General features: G+C 35.7%; 1 protein-coding gene across 5 annotated transcripts in view; it reads right to left on the bottom strand.

The window, feature by feature from the left end:
* The window catches only part of GPHN (gephyrin), a 554,831-nt gene that overhangs the window by 150,871 nt on the left and 389,367 nt on the right, over positions 1-14,593 (bottom strand). For all 5 annotated transcript variants that reach the window (XM_047797834.1, XM_047797836.1, XM_047797835.1 and 2 more), the window contains one exon: positions 13,035-13,077. In XM_047797834.1, coding sequence (XP_047653790.1) covers positions 13,035-13,077 — 43 coding nt within the window. The remainder of the gene's footprint in view (positions 1-13,034; positions 13,078-14,593) is intronic.

The raw sequence follows: 14,593 nt of genomic DNA, 5'->3' as shown, positions 1-14,593 counted from the left end.
CTAGTTTTTTGAAAATAGTTTTAAGCCAAGTAGAAGACTTAATATGCAAGCAAAAAAAAAAAAAAAAAGGAAATAATACCATTGCTAGAACTCAAGCATACTGTTGAATATTTTGAGAGTCAGAATAAAAATAATGTTCCTACCAGGGGGTCAGTAAATCCTAAAAGGGGGGAATCTCTTGAAAAAGACACTTATAGATACTATACATAAAAAAGACATCAGACCTCGCTCTGGAATTTGATGTGTTTTTTGCAGTTATAGCACATTTTAGTTTCAACTAGCCATAGTTCTCATGATCAACAGCCCATGCTGTTGTGTGACAGTACTGAACAGTGCAGTTTCAGACAATGTTTAGACCTAGAAAGTCATTCATAATATATGATAATTTTAGGAGTTCCCGTTGTGACTCAGTGGTTAACGAATCCGACAAGGAACCATGAGGTTGTGGGTTCAATCCCTGGCCTCGCTCAGTGGGTTAAGGATCCAGCGTTGCCATAAGCTGTGGTGTAGGTCACAGACATGGCTCAGATCCCACGTTGCTGTGGCTCTGGTGTAGGCCGGCGGCTGCAGCTCCAATTCGACCCCTAGCCTGGGAACGTCCATATGCCTGCCGTGGAAGCAGCCCAAGAAATGGCAAAAAGACAAAAAAAAAAAAAAAGGGTTCATATATATATATATATATGACAATTTAAAAACTGATTATATGACATAAGTACAGGATGATTCTAATTATAAGCTTCGAAAATTCTTGAATAGGAGAAAAAAGCATAGGATAGATAGTACATGCCAAAATGTTTACAGAGTTATTCTAGGAAGCAGGATTATAATTGTTTTCTTATTTTCTTTTTTCTCTTCTGTATTTTCTAAACATTTGACAATAAACCTGTATTATTAGGAAGTTAAAAAAATTTAAAAAAAGGACATTGGAAAAAGAACTACCTGTGTTAGCTAAAATTTAAAGGGAAAATAATTAAAGTGTGTTAATGCGGGGGATTTTTTTGTCTTACCCTTAAATTCCCAGGGAGAAATTTCTCTAAATATTAAAAAACAACCTCGCCAAAACCTTTTTTTGTTTTTAAATTGATATAGAGCCATACACTATCAACCTTAAACTATACCACTGTTACACAATCTCTCCCTTGGGATAAAAAACTACTTAGTAGGTATCTGCAGTAATCCTTTTGATAGTTCCATGTCATTCATAACTGTTACCCTTGGACATTTAACAAAAGAATATTCTTTCTTCCTCTGTGATATCATATTGCTAACTTGATAGGCAGGGTGTACTGTATAAATGGAATTGTTAGATTAAGTATTTTCCTGATGGTTTTCTTCTTCAAATTCCCGAGGACTGCCCTATTGCAATGAGATTACAGCTAATTTGGAATTTAAACCAACCCTAAATTGAAGATCTCAAGGAGATGCCAGACATTTTTCATTGTATGGGTAAACTTTAAGAAATATAAGGAGGATTACTGTGGCTGAATCCAATAATATTCAAATCAAGCCATTGAAACCTATACTCTTTTGAACCAGAAGCGAAAGAAGCACTTACAGGTAAATGTAGGTAGAGAGAAGATTCAACATATTTTGTACTAGTTCTTGTAACACTTCTTTCCTCCAATCAAAAAGCTGAATGGGTGGGGATATGAATTTGTTTAGTACAACAGATCCATAATAGAAGAGTCATTTTCCACTTCAATGTACTGGCAATCTCTAAACCTGTTTTATCTTCAGTGCCTCCTTAACAGTGCCTCTCTGTATAGATTTATGTTCCGCTTTCTTTAATGACTGGGTCAAAATAGTCAATATTTTTTGCCTCCTCTAACAAAATAAAAAATATGCCTTGACTGTTACATTGCAAGGATTTACTGAAACACTCTCCTACTTTTCACAAATCCTCAACCAGGACCTTCAGGACTTTATACTTCCCTGTGATTCTACTCTCATTCAACATGTGGATAACTTTTTGTTGTGTTCTAAAGATGGAGTAAGCTCTAAGACTGTTTTTGTCTATCTACTTAATTTACAAAGAGGATAAATTTTCCAAAGAGAAGATAAAATTTTGTCTTAGGTAAAGTTCATTACCTAGAATGTGATTTATCTCAAGGAAGTAAGTCTCTTACTCCTGACAGAATATGGACTTAAAAAAACTTCCCTATGCCAGTAACTAAAAGATAATTAAAAAAAAGATTCTCGAGTCTCACTGACGACTGCAGGCCCTGGGTTCCCAACTTTTCTGAAATCGCCATGCCAATATAAGACTTAACCAAGTCCTTAGAAAGTGAACCTCTTCCTCCCTGGGCACAAAACATGAACAGGCCTGAGTTAAAATTAGCTTCCTACCTAATTATCAGAAAACTTCATTCCTAGAATATGATCCTTTGCCAGAGGCAAATCTTACCAGATGGCACAACTCTGTGACCACACCATAGATTTCAGTTAGCTAGGGACAAGAGGGTTAATATATGCATTGACACTAGATGTGCTTTTGGGTTATTCTTTGATTCTGAAATGCCTAGGAAACAAGGAAGAGTTCTTGACTTCAGCAGGGACCCCAATTAAGAATAGTTAGCAATTTATAGAATTTTAAAGTGCTCTAAAGCTTCCTAGGGAAGCGGCTATTATAAAAATAGGAGCTCAAACAATAGGAGATAATATGGAGGCTAAAGGAAATGACTAATCATCATGCCAGACAGATAGCCTTCACTAAAATTATAGCCCTTATAATAGAGTTCAAAGCCTCTATTATAGAATGCCAGTGATCAGCTCCTGAGTCAGAAAAGAGGTACTGGGAGAAATGTGGATGTAAGGTGTACTATTAGCTATTTAGTAGCACTAAAGGACCTCAAATGGAACCTTGTAAAAATTTTACATGAAATTACCCACCAGTGAAAGAAGAAATTTGCCACCATAAATAATTAACTTTGATGGAAAGCTTTTTTTTTTTTTCCTATCTCATTTGTCACCAATATAATCCTGGTAAAACTATAAAGGTGGGATATGAATAAGAGCCCAAACCTCAGGGCCCCCCTTAAACACCTCCAAATGGATTTCAAAAAACTACTCTCTAGGTTCTGAATATGTCTTGATCATTGTTTGCTTATTCTTGGGATAGGTTGAAGCCTTTTCTTGATAGAGTGTTACAACTCTTAATAATAACAGAATTTTCTTTCTTTCTTTTTTTTTTTTTGTCCTTTTACCATTTCTTGGGCCACTCCCGTGGCATATGGAGGTTCCCAGGGTAGGGGGCAAATCGGAGCTGTAGCTGCTGGGCCTACACCACAGCCACAGCAACACGGGATCCTTAACCCACTGAGCAAGGCCAGGAATCGAACCTGCAACCTCATGGTTCCTAGTCAGATCTGTTAACCACTGAGCCACGACGGGAAATCCAGAATTTTCTTGATTTTGTATTCCCAATCCAGGAAGTTCTGACCACTCTTTCTAAAGATGTAGGCACTTATTTTACTGGGCCTATTACTAAAGAGTTTTGGAAAGCTGTGCCACTTGCTAAGAAACTTCACCGTCAATTTCACCACCAATCCTTAGGAAAGGTAGAGAACAAACTTAAGTCTGAAAATCAAATCAGCTAAACTCAGACTCTTGAACTTCCATGGCTTAAGGTATTATCTTCAATGTCAATGAGATCAAATCTTTCTGTGGTTCATTAACTCTCTCACATACATCAAGGGATATCATCTTTGATTCTAAATTCCACACTATTGCAAGTAGACACTGCTAAATATTACAAGGAATTATTCATACCATACACCAAGTCTTATAAACAGGTATGAGCAGTCTTTCTTCAACATCCTTCTAAATAACCCTTGCATAACCTAAAGTCCAGAGAAGTGGTCTTTTGGAAGAGATGTCAGAGAAGGACAGCTCTGGAACCCCACTAGACCTTATCAAGTGCTGTTAGTAATTAGCACAGCAAAACAACTCTTTGATCTTTGGATTCATGTCTCCCATAGAGGCATAATCCATTTCTGAATTTGCACGTCTTAAGCTGAGGAGTTTTTAGAAATATTATAGAAGCAGATACTTCTCTGAAAGAGACATCTTCATCTAAGACCTTTGACCACATGAATGCAAGGTGCTTCTACCCGAGGTCCATAGCATAAGTTGGCTGACTGCCACACTTTTATTTGCATTCTGTTGTTCTTTATTTTCATTACTATTTTTTCCCCTTTCTTTTCCTGGTTTAATATTTGTTTTAAATATGTTACCTATATTATCTTATTATTGCACTTCATTTGCATCCCTAATTATTCATTGCTAAGTGTTTAATACTTGGCTGTTATTCATGCTGAGCTAAGTAAAGGAGAGAGCCAAACTGGTTTTGCACTACACATTTTTCTTTGGTAGTCACCCAGATTCCTTTGGTTCCACTTCCTATAATGAATCTGTTGATTTCCTGGGAAACTGGACTCAACTATTAAGTGACTTTACCTGAAGACAAACTATATAACAGGCCAAAGAGATGGAAATCTAAAACCCCTTGGAGGTCATACCTAGAAGACAAGGTTCCTTACTCCACCACAATAATATGCTAAACTAGCTTTTGTAACCAAATTGTAACAGAAATAGAACTTACAAGGGAACTAGGAAACAACCATGTATTATTTAGAGGCTGTCTCACTTTTTATACTGTCTTACTTATAAGTAACATACTATTTTTCTTTTGTTTCAGATCCACTAAATGGTCTCAACACTTAAAATTTTATTGTATGGTATAGAATCATTTTTGAGTGGCTCCAAATGTTGTTAACATGTCTAATAAGCACATAGGGATATTTTGGCCTCAACTAGTCCATTGGTTATACTCCAGTGACTAATATTGGATTTGTGGTACAAAAGCCTTCTGGCTACTACCTGCAGACTACATAGATCTTACTATCTTTGTAAACTGATGCCTGGCTTCAGTAGAGTCCCTCAGCACCACCCAGGATCATCTTAACCCATCAGTTTCTTTTCTAAGAAAAAAAGATTGTTAGATAACTTACTTCTTAAAAAAGCAGGAAAAGTAGACAGTGGACCTTAAGAATAAAAATCCATTCACTCCAGGGAAATTCTGGATTTATTCTTTCCTTTCTCAAGCCTCTTTACTTTAAACTTTATAAGAGGCCCAGAAAGTCAGGAGGGTGCTATATGCTATGATTCAGAGACTCACAGGTGAGTTAGATAATGTCACCAAGACTAAAGAACTTCTCACTTGAAAGTTTCATGAAATTACAGTGGCAGCAGCTCAGCGACGTTAGATATAATGTTGGCCTTTCAAGGAAAAACATGCTGCTCTTAGATAAGGATGCTGTTCTTACATGCCTATAAACTTCCGTAGGATCAATCGTATTACTAAAAAGATCCAGGAAGCAGAGAAGTCAGAAAATTGAGTATTTTGGCTAATAACCCTTTCTCTTACTGTAGAGGCACCTCAGATTGGCTTATTATTATTTTTTTTTTCTGCCAGGTTTATTGAGATATAACTGACATACAGCACTGTGTAAGTTTAAGGTGTACAGTGTAAAAACTTGACCTTCATGTATTATGAAATGGCTATCAGGATAAGTTAACATCAATCATCTCATACAAAAAAAAAAAAAATCAGAGCTGCAGCTGCTGGCCTAAACCACAGCCACAGCAATGTGGGATCCGAGCCACGTCTGTGACCTACATCACAGGTCATGGCAAGGCCGGATCCTTAACCCACTGATCGAGGTCAGGGATAGTACCCGCAACCTCATGGTTCCTAGTTGGATTTGTTTCCACTGCACTACTACGGGAACTTCTGATTTCTTTTTCTAGGAATATATTTGTTTTGATCCCACATATGACATCATAAAGAATTTAACTTTGATTTATTTCACTTGACATAACGCCCTCGAGGTCCACCCTTGTGAATGGTAGCAATTCTTTCCTTTTCATGGCTGAATAATATTCCATGGCATGTGTGGGTGTGTGTATGTATGACACAACTACTTTATCCATTCATCCACTGATGTACACAAGTTCTTTCCATTGTAAATAATGCTGCTATGAACAAAGGATGTAGATATCTCTTCAACATAATTGTTTTGTTTACTTTGGATATACTTCTAGAAGTAGCATTGTTGGGTAGTATGGAAGTTCTGTTTTTAATATTTTTAGAAACCTCCATAATGTTTTCATGGTGGCTACATCAATTTACAGTTCCACCAACAGTGCAGAAGGGCCTCTTTTTCTCCACATCCTAGTAAGCATTTGTCTGTTTTTTTCTCTTTTGTATTTTTTAGGGCCACCCCCACAGCATATGGCAGTTCCCAGGCTAGTGGTCTAATCAGAGATATAGCTGCCGGCCTATGCCAGAACCACAGCAACGCCACACCTGAGCCGCGTCTTCGACCTACACTACAGCTCACAGCAATGCTGGATCCTTAACCTACTGAGCAAGGCCAGGGATCGAACCTTCAACCTTATGGTTCCTAGTCAGATTAGTTTCTGCTGTGCCACGATGGGAACTCCTCTTATCTTTTTGATGACAGCCATTCTAACAGGCATGAGGTGCTATCTCACTATGATTTTTTTCCTGCATTTTCCTGATGATTAGTGATGTGATGTTTTTCATGTCCCTATTGTCCATTTGTGTATCTTCTTTGGGAAATAGCTATTCAGGTCCTTTTTTAATTGTATTTTAAATTTTACTTTTGCTATTGAGTTGTATGAGTTTTTTAAAACATATTCTGAATATTAACTCTTTATCAGGTATATGGTTTGTGAATTTTTTCTCATTCTGTAGGATGTCTTCTCATTTTGTTGATAGTTTCTTTTGCTATGCAGAAACTTTTTAGTTTGATATAGTCTGTTTATTTTTTTATTTTGCTGCTTGTCCTGTAGGTATAACATCAAAAAACACCATTGTAAAGAAACTGACAAGATCAATGTAAAGGAACTTTTTCTGTGTTTTATTCTAAAAGGTTTATGGTTTCTGGTCTTAACATTTAAATCTTTAAGCCATTTAGAGTTAATTTTTGTGAGTGGTGTTAAGACAGGCGTTTAGTTTCTTTCTTTTACATATAAATATCCAATTATCCCAGCATCATGTATTGAAGAGCCTATCTTTTCTCCCTGAGTATTTTTAGCTGTCTTGTCAAATATCAGTTGACTGTATATGCATGGATCTTTTTCCGGGCTCTTTTTTCTGTTCCAATGTTCTGCTTTTATGCCAGAACCATACTGTTTGATTATTATAGGTTTATAATATAGCTTGAAATTAGGAAGTATGACGCCTCCCATTTTGCTCTTTCTCAGGATAGCTGTGGCTATTCTGGGTCCTTCATAATTCCATATAAATTTAGGATTTTGTTTTCCACTTCTGTGAAAAATGCCATTGGAATCTTGATAGGAATTGTCCATTGTTTATAGATGGCTTTTGGTGGTGTGAACATTTTAACAATACTAATTTTTCCACTCTATGACAAGGGTACCTGTCCATTTATTTGTGTCTTCTTTGACTTTTATCAATGTCTTGTAGTTATCAGTATAGAGATACTTCACCTCCTTAGTTAAATTTACTCCTGAGTATTTTATTGTTTTCGAAGCTACTGTAAATAGAATCATTTACTTCATTTCTTTTTCAAATAATACATTGTTAGAGTATAGAAATGCTACTGAATCACTGCATGGCAATTATGCATTCCTCAAATTTACAGAATTTGTTGGTCAGTTTTGATTTTTGGTGGAGTCTAGGATTTTCTCTGTGTAAAATCACGTCATCTGCAAATAGGGACTATTTTATTTCTTCCTTTCCAATTCTGATGTTTTTTCTTTCCTTGCTTGATTGTACTGCCTAGGATTTCTAGTAATATGTTAAGTAGAAATGATGAGAATGGGCACCCTTGTCTTATTCCTGGTATTAGAGGAAAAACTTTCAACTTTTCACCACTGAATATAATGCTACTTGTGAGCTTATCATGGCCTTTACTACCTAATTTGTAAAGTTTTTATCATGAAAAAATGTTGAATTTTGTCAAATGCCTTTTCTGTGTCTTCTGAAATGATCATGTGATTGTTTTCCTTTCATTCTATTAATTGATGTATCACATTTATTTATTTGCATATATTGAACTGTCTTTACATCCCAGGGGTGATTACTTGATCATAGTGAATAATCTTTTTAATGTATTGCTGAATTAATTTTGCTGGTATTTTACTCAGAACTTCTGCATCTATATTCATCAGGGATATTGGTTTGTAGTTTTCTTTTCTTTTTCTTTGTCTTTTTTTAGGGCTGCACCCAAGGCTATGGAAGTTCCCAGGCTAGGGGTCAGATTCTTAACCCACTGAGTGAGGCCAGGGATTGAACCTGCATCCTCATAGATACTAGTCAGATTCGTTTCTGCTGAGCCATGGTTGGAACTCCCTAGTTTTCTTTTCTTGTAGTCTCCTTTTCTGGCTTTGTTATCAGGGTAATGTTGGCCTCATAAAATGAATTTGGGTTTTCCCTAGCCTTCAATATTTTGGAAGAGTTTAAGGAGGACTCGTGTTAATTCTTCTTTAAATATTTGGTAAAATTAACCAGTGATGCCATCTGTTCCTGGCTTTTCTTTTTTTGGAGACTTTTGATTACAGATTCAATCTCCTTACTAGTATTTGGTCTGTTTAGGTTTTCTATTTCTATTTCCTTAGGTTTTCTTTTTTTTCTATTTCCTGATTCAGTTTTGGTAGGCTGTACGTTTCTAAGAGTTTTTCCATTTCTTCTAAGTTGTCCAGTTTGTTGGCATATAGTTTTCCTTGGCTTAATTTTGGATACCTTTAGCTCCTGGCTAAAAAAAAAAAAAAAAAAAAAAAAAAAGTAACAGGACAATAAACTCTGATTATAATCCTTTTCACATTTGTGTAGCAGGGTTCAGATGTGAGAACTCCTTAGTCCTAAATACTATTATACAGCTTCTATCTCATTGACTAGTTCAAAAAATGATCGACAACAAAAAAATCAAGAAAATTTGACGTTTATGAAGGCTTGAAAAAACTTTCCTAGATAGCTGATGTACTATTGTGATTCCTTAAGTAGCAGTGAGAGGGTCTAGACTGATTGATTGATTACCTCCTCAGATGTTAGTGGTCTATCAGCTTAGGCTAAAGACTGATCACAAGGGGAACTCTGATATCTGAAACCATCTGTTGAGTATACAGCTTACTGTCTTCATTGGCATAACATTACTATTCCATTGTCCTTATCAAGGTGACTTTATTATTCCAGAAAATTCTTCCTTGGAAGATAAAAGTTGTAAATAACTTTATTGCTCATTCTAGAAACTCCTTAAATACAAAGTACCAAAAAACAATTTAAACACCAAGACTCTCAGAACTCCTTGTCTTGAAGTGTCCATGATTCCTAAATGATTTTTTTTTTTGTCTTTTGTCCTTTTAGGGCCGCACTCATGGAGGTTCCCAGGCTAGGGGTCCATTCGGAGCTGTAGCCGCCAGCCTACACCAGAGCCACAGCAACACCAGCTCTGAACCACGTCTGCAACCTGCAACCACAGCTCACAGCAATGCCGGATCCTTAACCCACTAAGCGAGGCCAGGGATTGAACTCGCAACCTCATGGTTACTAGTTGGATTCATTAACCATTGTGCCACGACGGGAACTCCCCTAAATGATTTTTATCATGATCCCTATTTAATTCTAATCAAGCCCCACATTAAAAGATCTACTTTATTTTTTATTTATTTTTTTAATATATTTTTTTAATTTTCCCACTGTACAGCAAGGGGGTCAGGTTATCCTTACATGTATACATTACAATTACATTTTTTTCCCCCATCCTTTCTTCTGTTGCAACATGAGTATCTAGACAAAGTTCTCAATGCTATTAGCAGACATTTCTCTAAAGAAGATATACAGATGGCCAACAAACACATGAAAAAATGCTCAACATCGCTGATTATAAGAGAAATGCAAATCAAAACTACCATGAGATATCACCTCACACCAGTCAGAATGGCCATCATTAATAAATCCACAAATAACAAGTGCTGGAGGGGCTGTGGAGAAAAGGGAACCCTCCTGCACTGTTGGTGGGAATGTCAACTGGTACAGCCACTATGGAGAACAGTTTGGAGATACCTTAGAAATCTATACATAGAACTTCCATATGACCCCGCAGTCCCACTCTTGGGCATCTATCCGGACAAAACTCTACTTAAAAGAGACACATGTACCTGCATGTTCATTGCAGCACTATTCACAATAGCCAGGACATGGAAACAACCTAAATGTCCATCGACAGATGATTGGATTCGGAAGATGTGGTATATATACACAATGGAATACTACACAGCCATAAAAAAGAATGACATAATGCCATTTGCAGCAACATGGATGGAACTAGAGAATCTCATACTGAGTGAAATGAGCCAGAAAGATAAAAGATCTACTTTAAATCAAACTTCAAAATCTCATAGATATCCTGAGTTTTCTCTTCCCTTTCTAAGACTAAGACTTTGTTGATGTGGCACTCTTCCTTAACAGAGTAAGAATAAATTCAGGTTTTTATTAACAGGTTGTTTTGATGATAGTTTTGAGAAGCTAAAGGAAAGTTATCTCTTACTTGAATAAAGTTATCAAAGTTAACTCTTCCATGGACAATTCTGAACAAGGTCTATTAAGTTCTAACTCTTCTCCTTTCTCTAGGATCTGCTGATATTTGTTTTGACGCACATTTTTTCTTTTTTCTTTTTAGGGCTGCACCTGTGGCATATGGAAGTTCCTGGGCTAGAGGTCAAATCAGAGCTGCAGCTGCTAGCCTATGCCACAGCTACAGCAATGAAGGATATGATCTGCATCTGCGGGCCTATGCCCCAGCTTGTGGCAACACCAGATCCTTAACCCACTGAGCAAGGCCAGGGATGGAACCTGCATCCTCAAAGAGACTAGTCGGGTTCTTAACCTGCTGAGCCACAACAGAAACTCCCTGACACGTTTTTATATACTCTAAAAAGGTTGACTATAATTTCTTTATGTTAGCTACATTTTGGAAACGTTTTCCTTGAGGATAGTTAATTCAGTAGGTAAATGTAAAAGAATGATTACAATAGAAGAAACAGTAGGGTGTATACAAGAAGGGTTAATCACCTTGCCTTGGCAGAACTCATAGAAGCCATCACAGAGGAGATCACACTTGAACTGAATCTAGAAGGATACGTCAGAGTTTTCTAGGAAAATAAGGGGAATGGATATTTCTGCTGTGAGGAAAAGAGTCCAAAGGAATAGAGGCAGGGCATAGCATTGAGACATGGGGAACTGCTAATAGGGTCCATATGACTGCAATATAGTACTGCGTGGCAAAGGGAGGGGAAAAAAAAAGAGAGATAAAAGTAGACTAAGTAAACAAGGAAATTAAGAAAGTCAGAGGTAGAACAGCTCACGATGATGAAAAAATCATAGATGTAGCTACGGATGTGACTGTGAGTTTCTAAAGTGGTATTGAGAGGAAAAACCTTTAACTTATAGAATTCACAGAACTAAGAAGTGACATTGTTGGGTGGGCTCTCTACATGGATCTATATGGCTCTATGGACCATCACCATGACTATCTCATCCTAAGAAAACATGAAAAGAAAAAAAAAACCCTAATCATAATATCCATCCGAAGTGATTAATAGCCAATGAGTCAGTAAGAGCATAACTGAAATGAAAGCAGTTATAACAGCACAAAGATCCATGGTAGAGATGAAAAAGATTCAAAGAAATCTGTTCTCAGTAAGAAGTTATTTTTGTTCCTAATCACCATAATCACCATCAATGATCCATCATCCCAGGATTAACAATAAATGGAAATCATACAGTAATAATCAAAATGTCTTTATAAAATTTCATTTCTATTGTTTTACTTTAGTAAATATTCAATTATCACTTCTCTGGCTCTTAGGGTTCTCAACCTTAGGTCTTAAGAAGGGATTATAGGGCTTTACATCTCCTATAATTGCAGTCTCCCTCAGTTTCATGTCTGTCAGATGTCACGAAAACTCACAAAAGTATACAAATTAAATATGCCTTTTGGTAATATTTTTATATAACTCTAATACAAAGGTCCTGGACAAACAACTGCAGTTACTTGCCCAATAAATCAAGATTTTCAAGCTAAGGTAACAGATACACAACACAAAAATGGGAACATTTTATATCAAATAAAATAAAACAAAATTTTATCTATTTGAAGTTCTTCAATTACTTTTTTCATTGTTAAATAATACAGACATTCTACTAGAAACAGAAATCATTCCATTTACTAAAACTCCCAGTTGTACAAGTAAGTAAGGACCCATTTTAGTATGGTCCTCTCGTACTTGTTAAAGATCAGGAAGAAGATAAGGTGAAACCATTAAGTGACAGAGAACAATATTTTAAAAGTTAGCATTTACAAAGCACTTTCCTCTTGGAATCCCAAAGCTTTCATGGCACAGCTTCCCATGTCATATCATTTCAAAGATATGGTAAGGAAAAGCTATTTATAGTTACTTTTCATAAGACAGGAAAATAAAATTAAGGTTTCTTCATCCTTGGTTCAGGGCACTATGTTGTAAAACATGCTGCCTGTGAAGGTAAGATCTTTCAGGAATTCATATTTGGAAAATGACTATGATGTACCCTCTTAGGAGTCCTTTTTCTTTTTTTAGTTAAATTCTTTTAGTGGATTTATATTACATTATTTTCAGTTAGTCTGTTTTCAAATACTTTTTTCTGGCAGTGGGGCAGTTAAAGAGGGTTTCTCATCTTAAAATCATGGAGAAGTTCATTAATACCCTAACCAATAGTGTTATCAAAGTTCTCATGTCAGCTTGCAAAAACAATTGGGATAAGGGAAATATTCATTAATATATTGGTATTAATATTTTCAGAAGGCAAATCTCTAAAATTCACATTTTTGACATAAACTTTCCCCACTGATGTTCTTCATTTTTTTTACCAAAATGTTATTTTCAGTTCTCCTTCTGGCTGAATCACAGATTCTAATCCAGTAGTCCATTTGAAATAATGGTATACTTACTGGCTCTGAGAATGTTCTCCTTGCTGCTGCACCTGGACTGGACCTGCAGAGAGAGCATAAACTCAGTAATTTAGGGCTCATAACATAGATAGTCAGATATATAAGTGTATTTAATGGGCAAACTCCTGAGGTCTAGGAGCAAAGGTTTTATATATCTCACATATCATAACATGTTAATAAAAATGTTACATTTATCCCATATGTTGTAAGTTAATCCTTTTCTTACTTAAAGAAAGGACTAACTTCTAGGAAAAAACTGGGGACACAGTATTGTAAATGGGACAAATGTAAAACCAAAGGCATTTTTAAGTTGATGTGTATTTGAAATCAGTATATGGAAAAAAATTCAAGTTACCACAAACTCAGTTGTGAATTCAGACCCTTAATATTAAAGGCACTGTATATATCTCTTTGCTAAAATAATAATACAATTCAAGTAATAAGCTGTAATCAAATACTCCTTGATAGTCATTTTTAGTTATTCATGTTAATGAGGGGGAAAAGAGAAATTCTCATATACAGTATTTACTGTGAGTCTAATGATCTGTTATTTACTGATTAGAATGGCTTATAATTACATTATTAGTTATGAAAGATGTTTTTATTGGAAATCAATGATACTGAAGTTATTTATTTGCCAGTTCTTAAGTGTATATATATATATATTAATTAATCAGAAACTCATGCTCTGATTCAAATATTTTAGGTCAATGTGGAACATTCTTTTAAATATTGCAAAACTGATGAATCCAAGGGCCTGTTCCTGGCATTGACGCTTGTTAATTTCAGAGGCAGCTGTATTTAAACTCCACACCTTTTCTTCCCATTCCGCAGCAGCTTGCCCTCAAATGGATATATACACAACAAATTAATTTCTATCGCTGAACACAATCTACTATTGTAATGAAACAAATTATGAAAGAAATGTTGCAACTTAGGGTGGGTTATGGTTGTCCTTCCCTGAAAAAAACAATTGTTAATGTTTAAAGAAATAACAACAACAATTAAAAAAAATCACAAACATACACATAACACACATACACACACACACACCAAAAAAGGGGGAAAAAAAGGGAAAAAAATAACTCCAAATGTTAAAATTATTCTCTTTTGGCCCAGATTGTTTTAATTAGTTTGAAATACACTAGAATGAAGAAATTAACCTGAAAGATAATATTCTTATATTTTTTTACTCAAAGTTTTATTGAAGAACAATTCTGGACCAAATGGGAAAAAATTAATGACTACTTAAAGAAAAGACGGGAAGGAAGACACAAAAGCAAGGAAAAGAAAAAGAAGAGAGAGAGGTTTGAGGAGAGTAAATCTAGAAGGCAGAAAAGAAAGTATGGCCTTATAGAAGGGGACAATATATAAATGTAAAATGTTCTGCTATTTCTTATTAAAAATTCATATCAAGAGGGTAAGAATGACTAATGCACTTGCTACAAAATAAAAGGCAAGTTGGCATATCATGGAATGAAAATAAGTGTTAACTCTACTACTACAGACTTAAAGGAGAAAAGAAACAAACACTAATAGACAAATTAATAGACAAGCTT

The sequence above is a fragment of the Phacochoerus africanus genome, chromosome 9, assembly GCF_016906955.1.
Source record: "Phacochoerus africanus isolate WHEZ1 chromosome 9, ROS_Pafr_v1, whole genome shotgun sequence".
Taxonomy (NCBI): domain Eukaryota; kingdom Metazoa; phylum Chordata; class Mammalia; order Artiodactyla; family Suidae; genus Phacochoerus; species Phacochoerus africanus.
The sequence above is the reverse complement of the archived record's forward strand: the minus strand, read 5'-3'. Positions and strand labels throughout refer to the sequence as shown.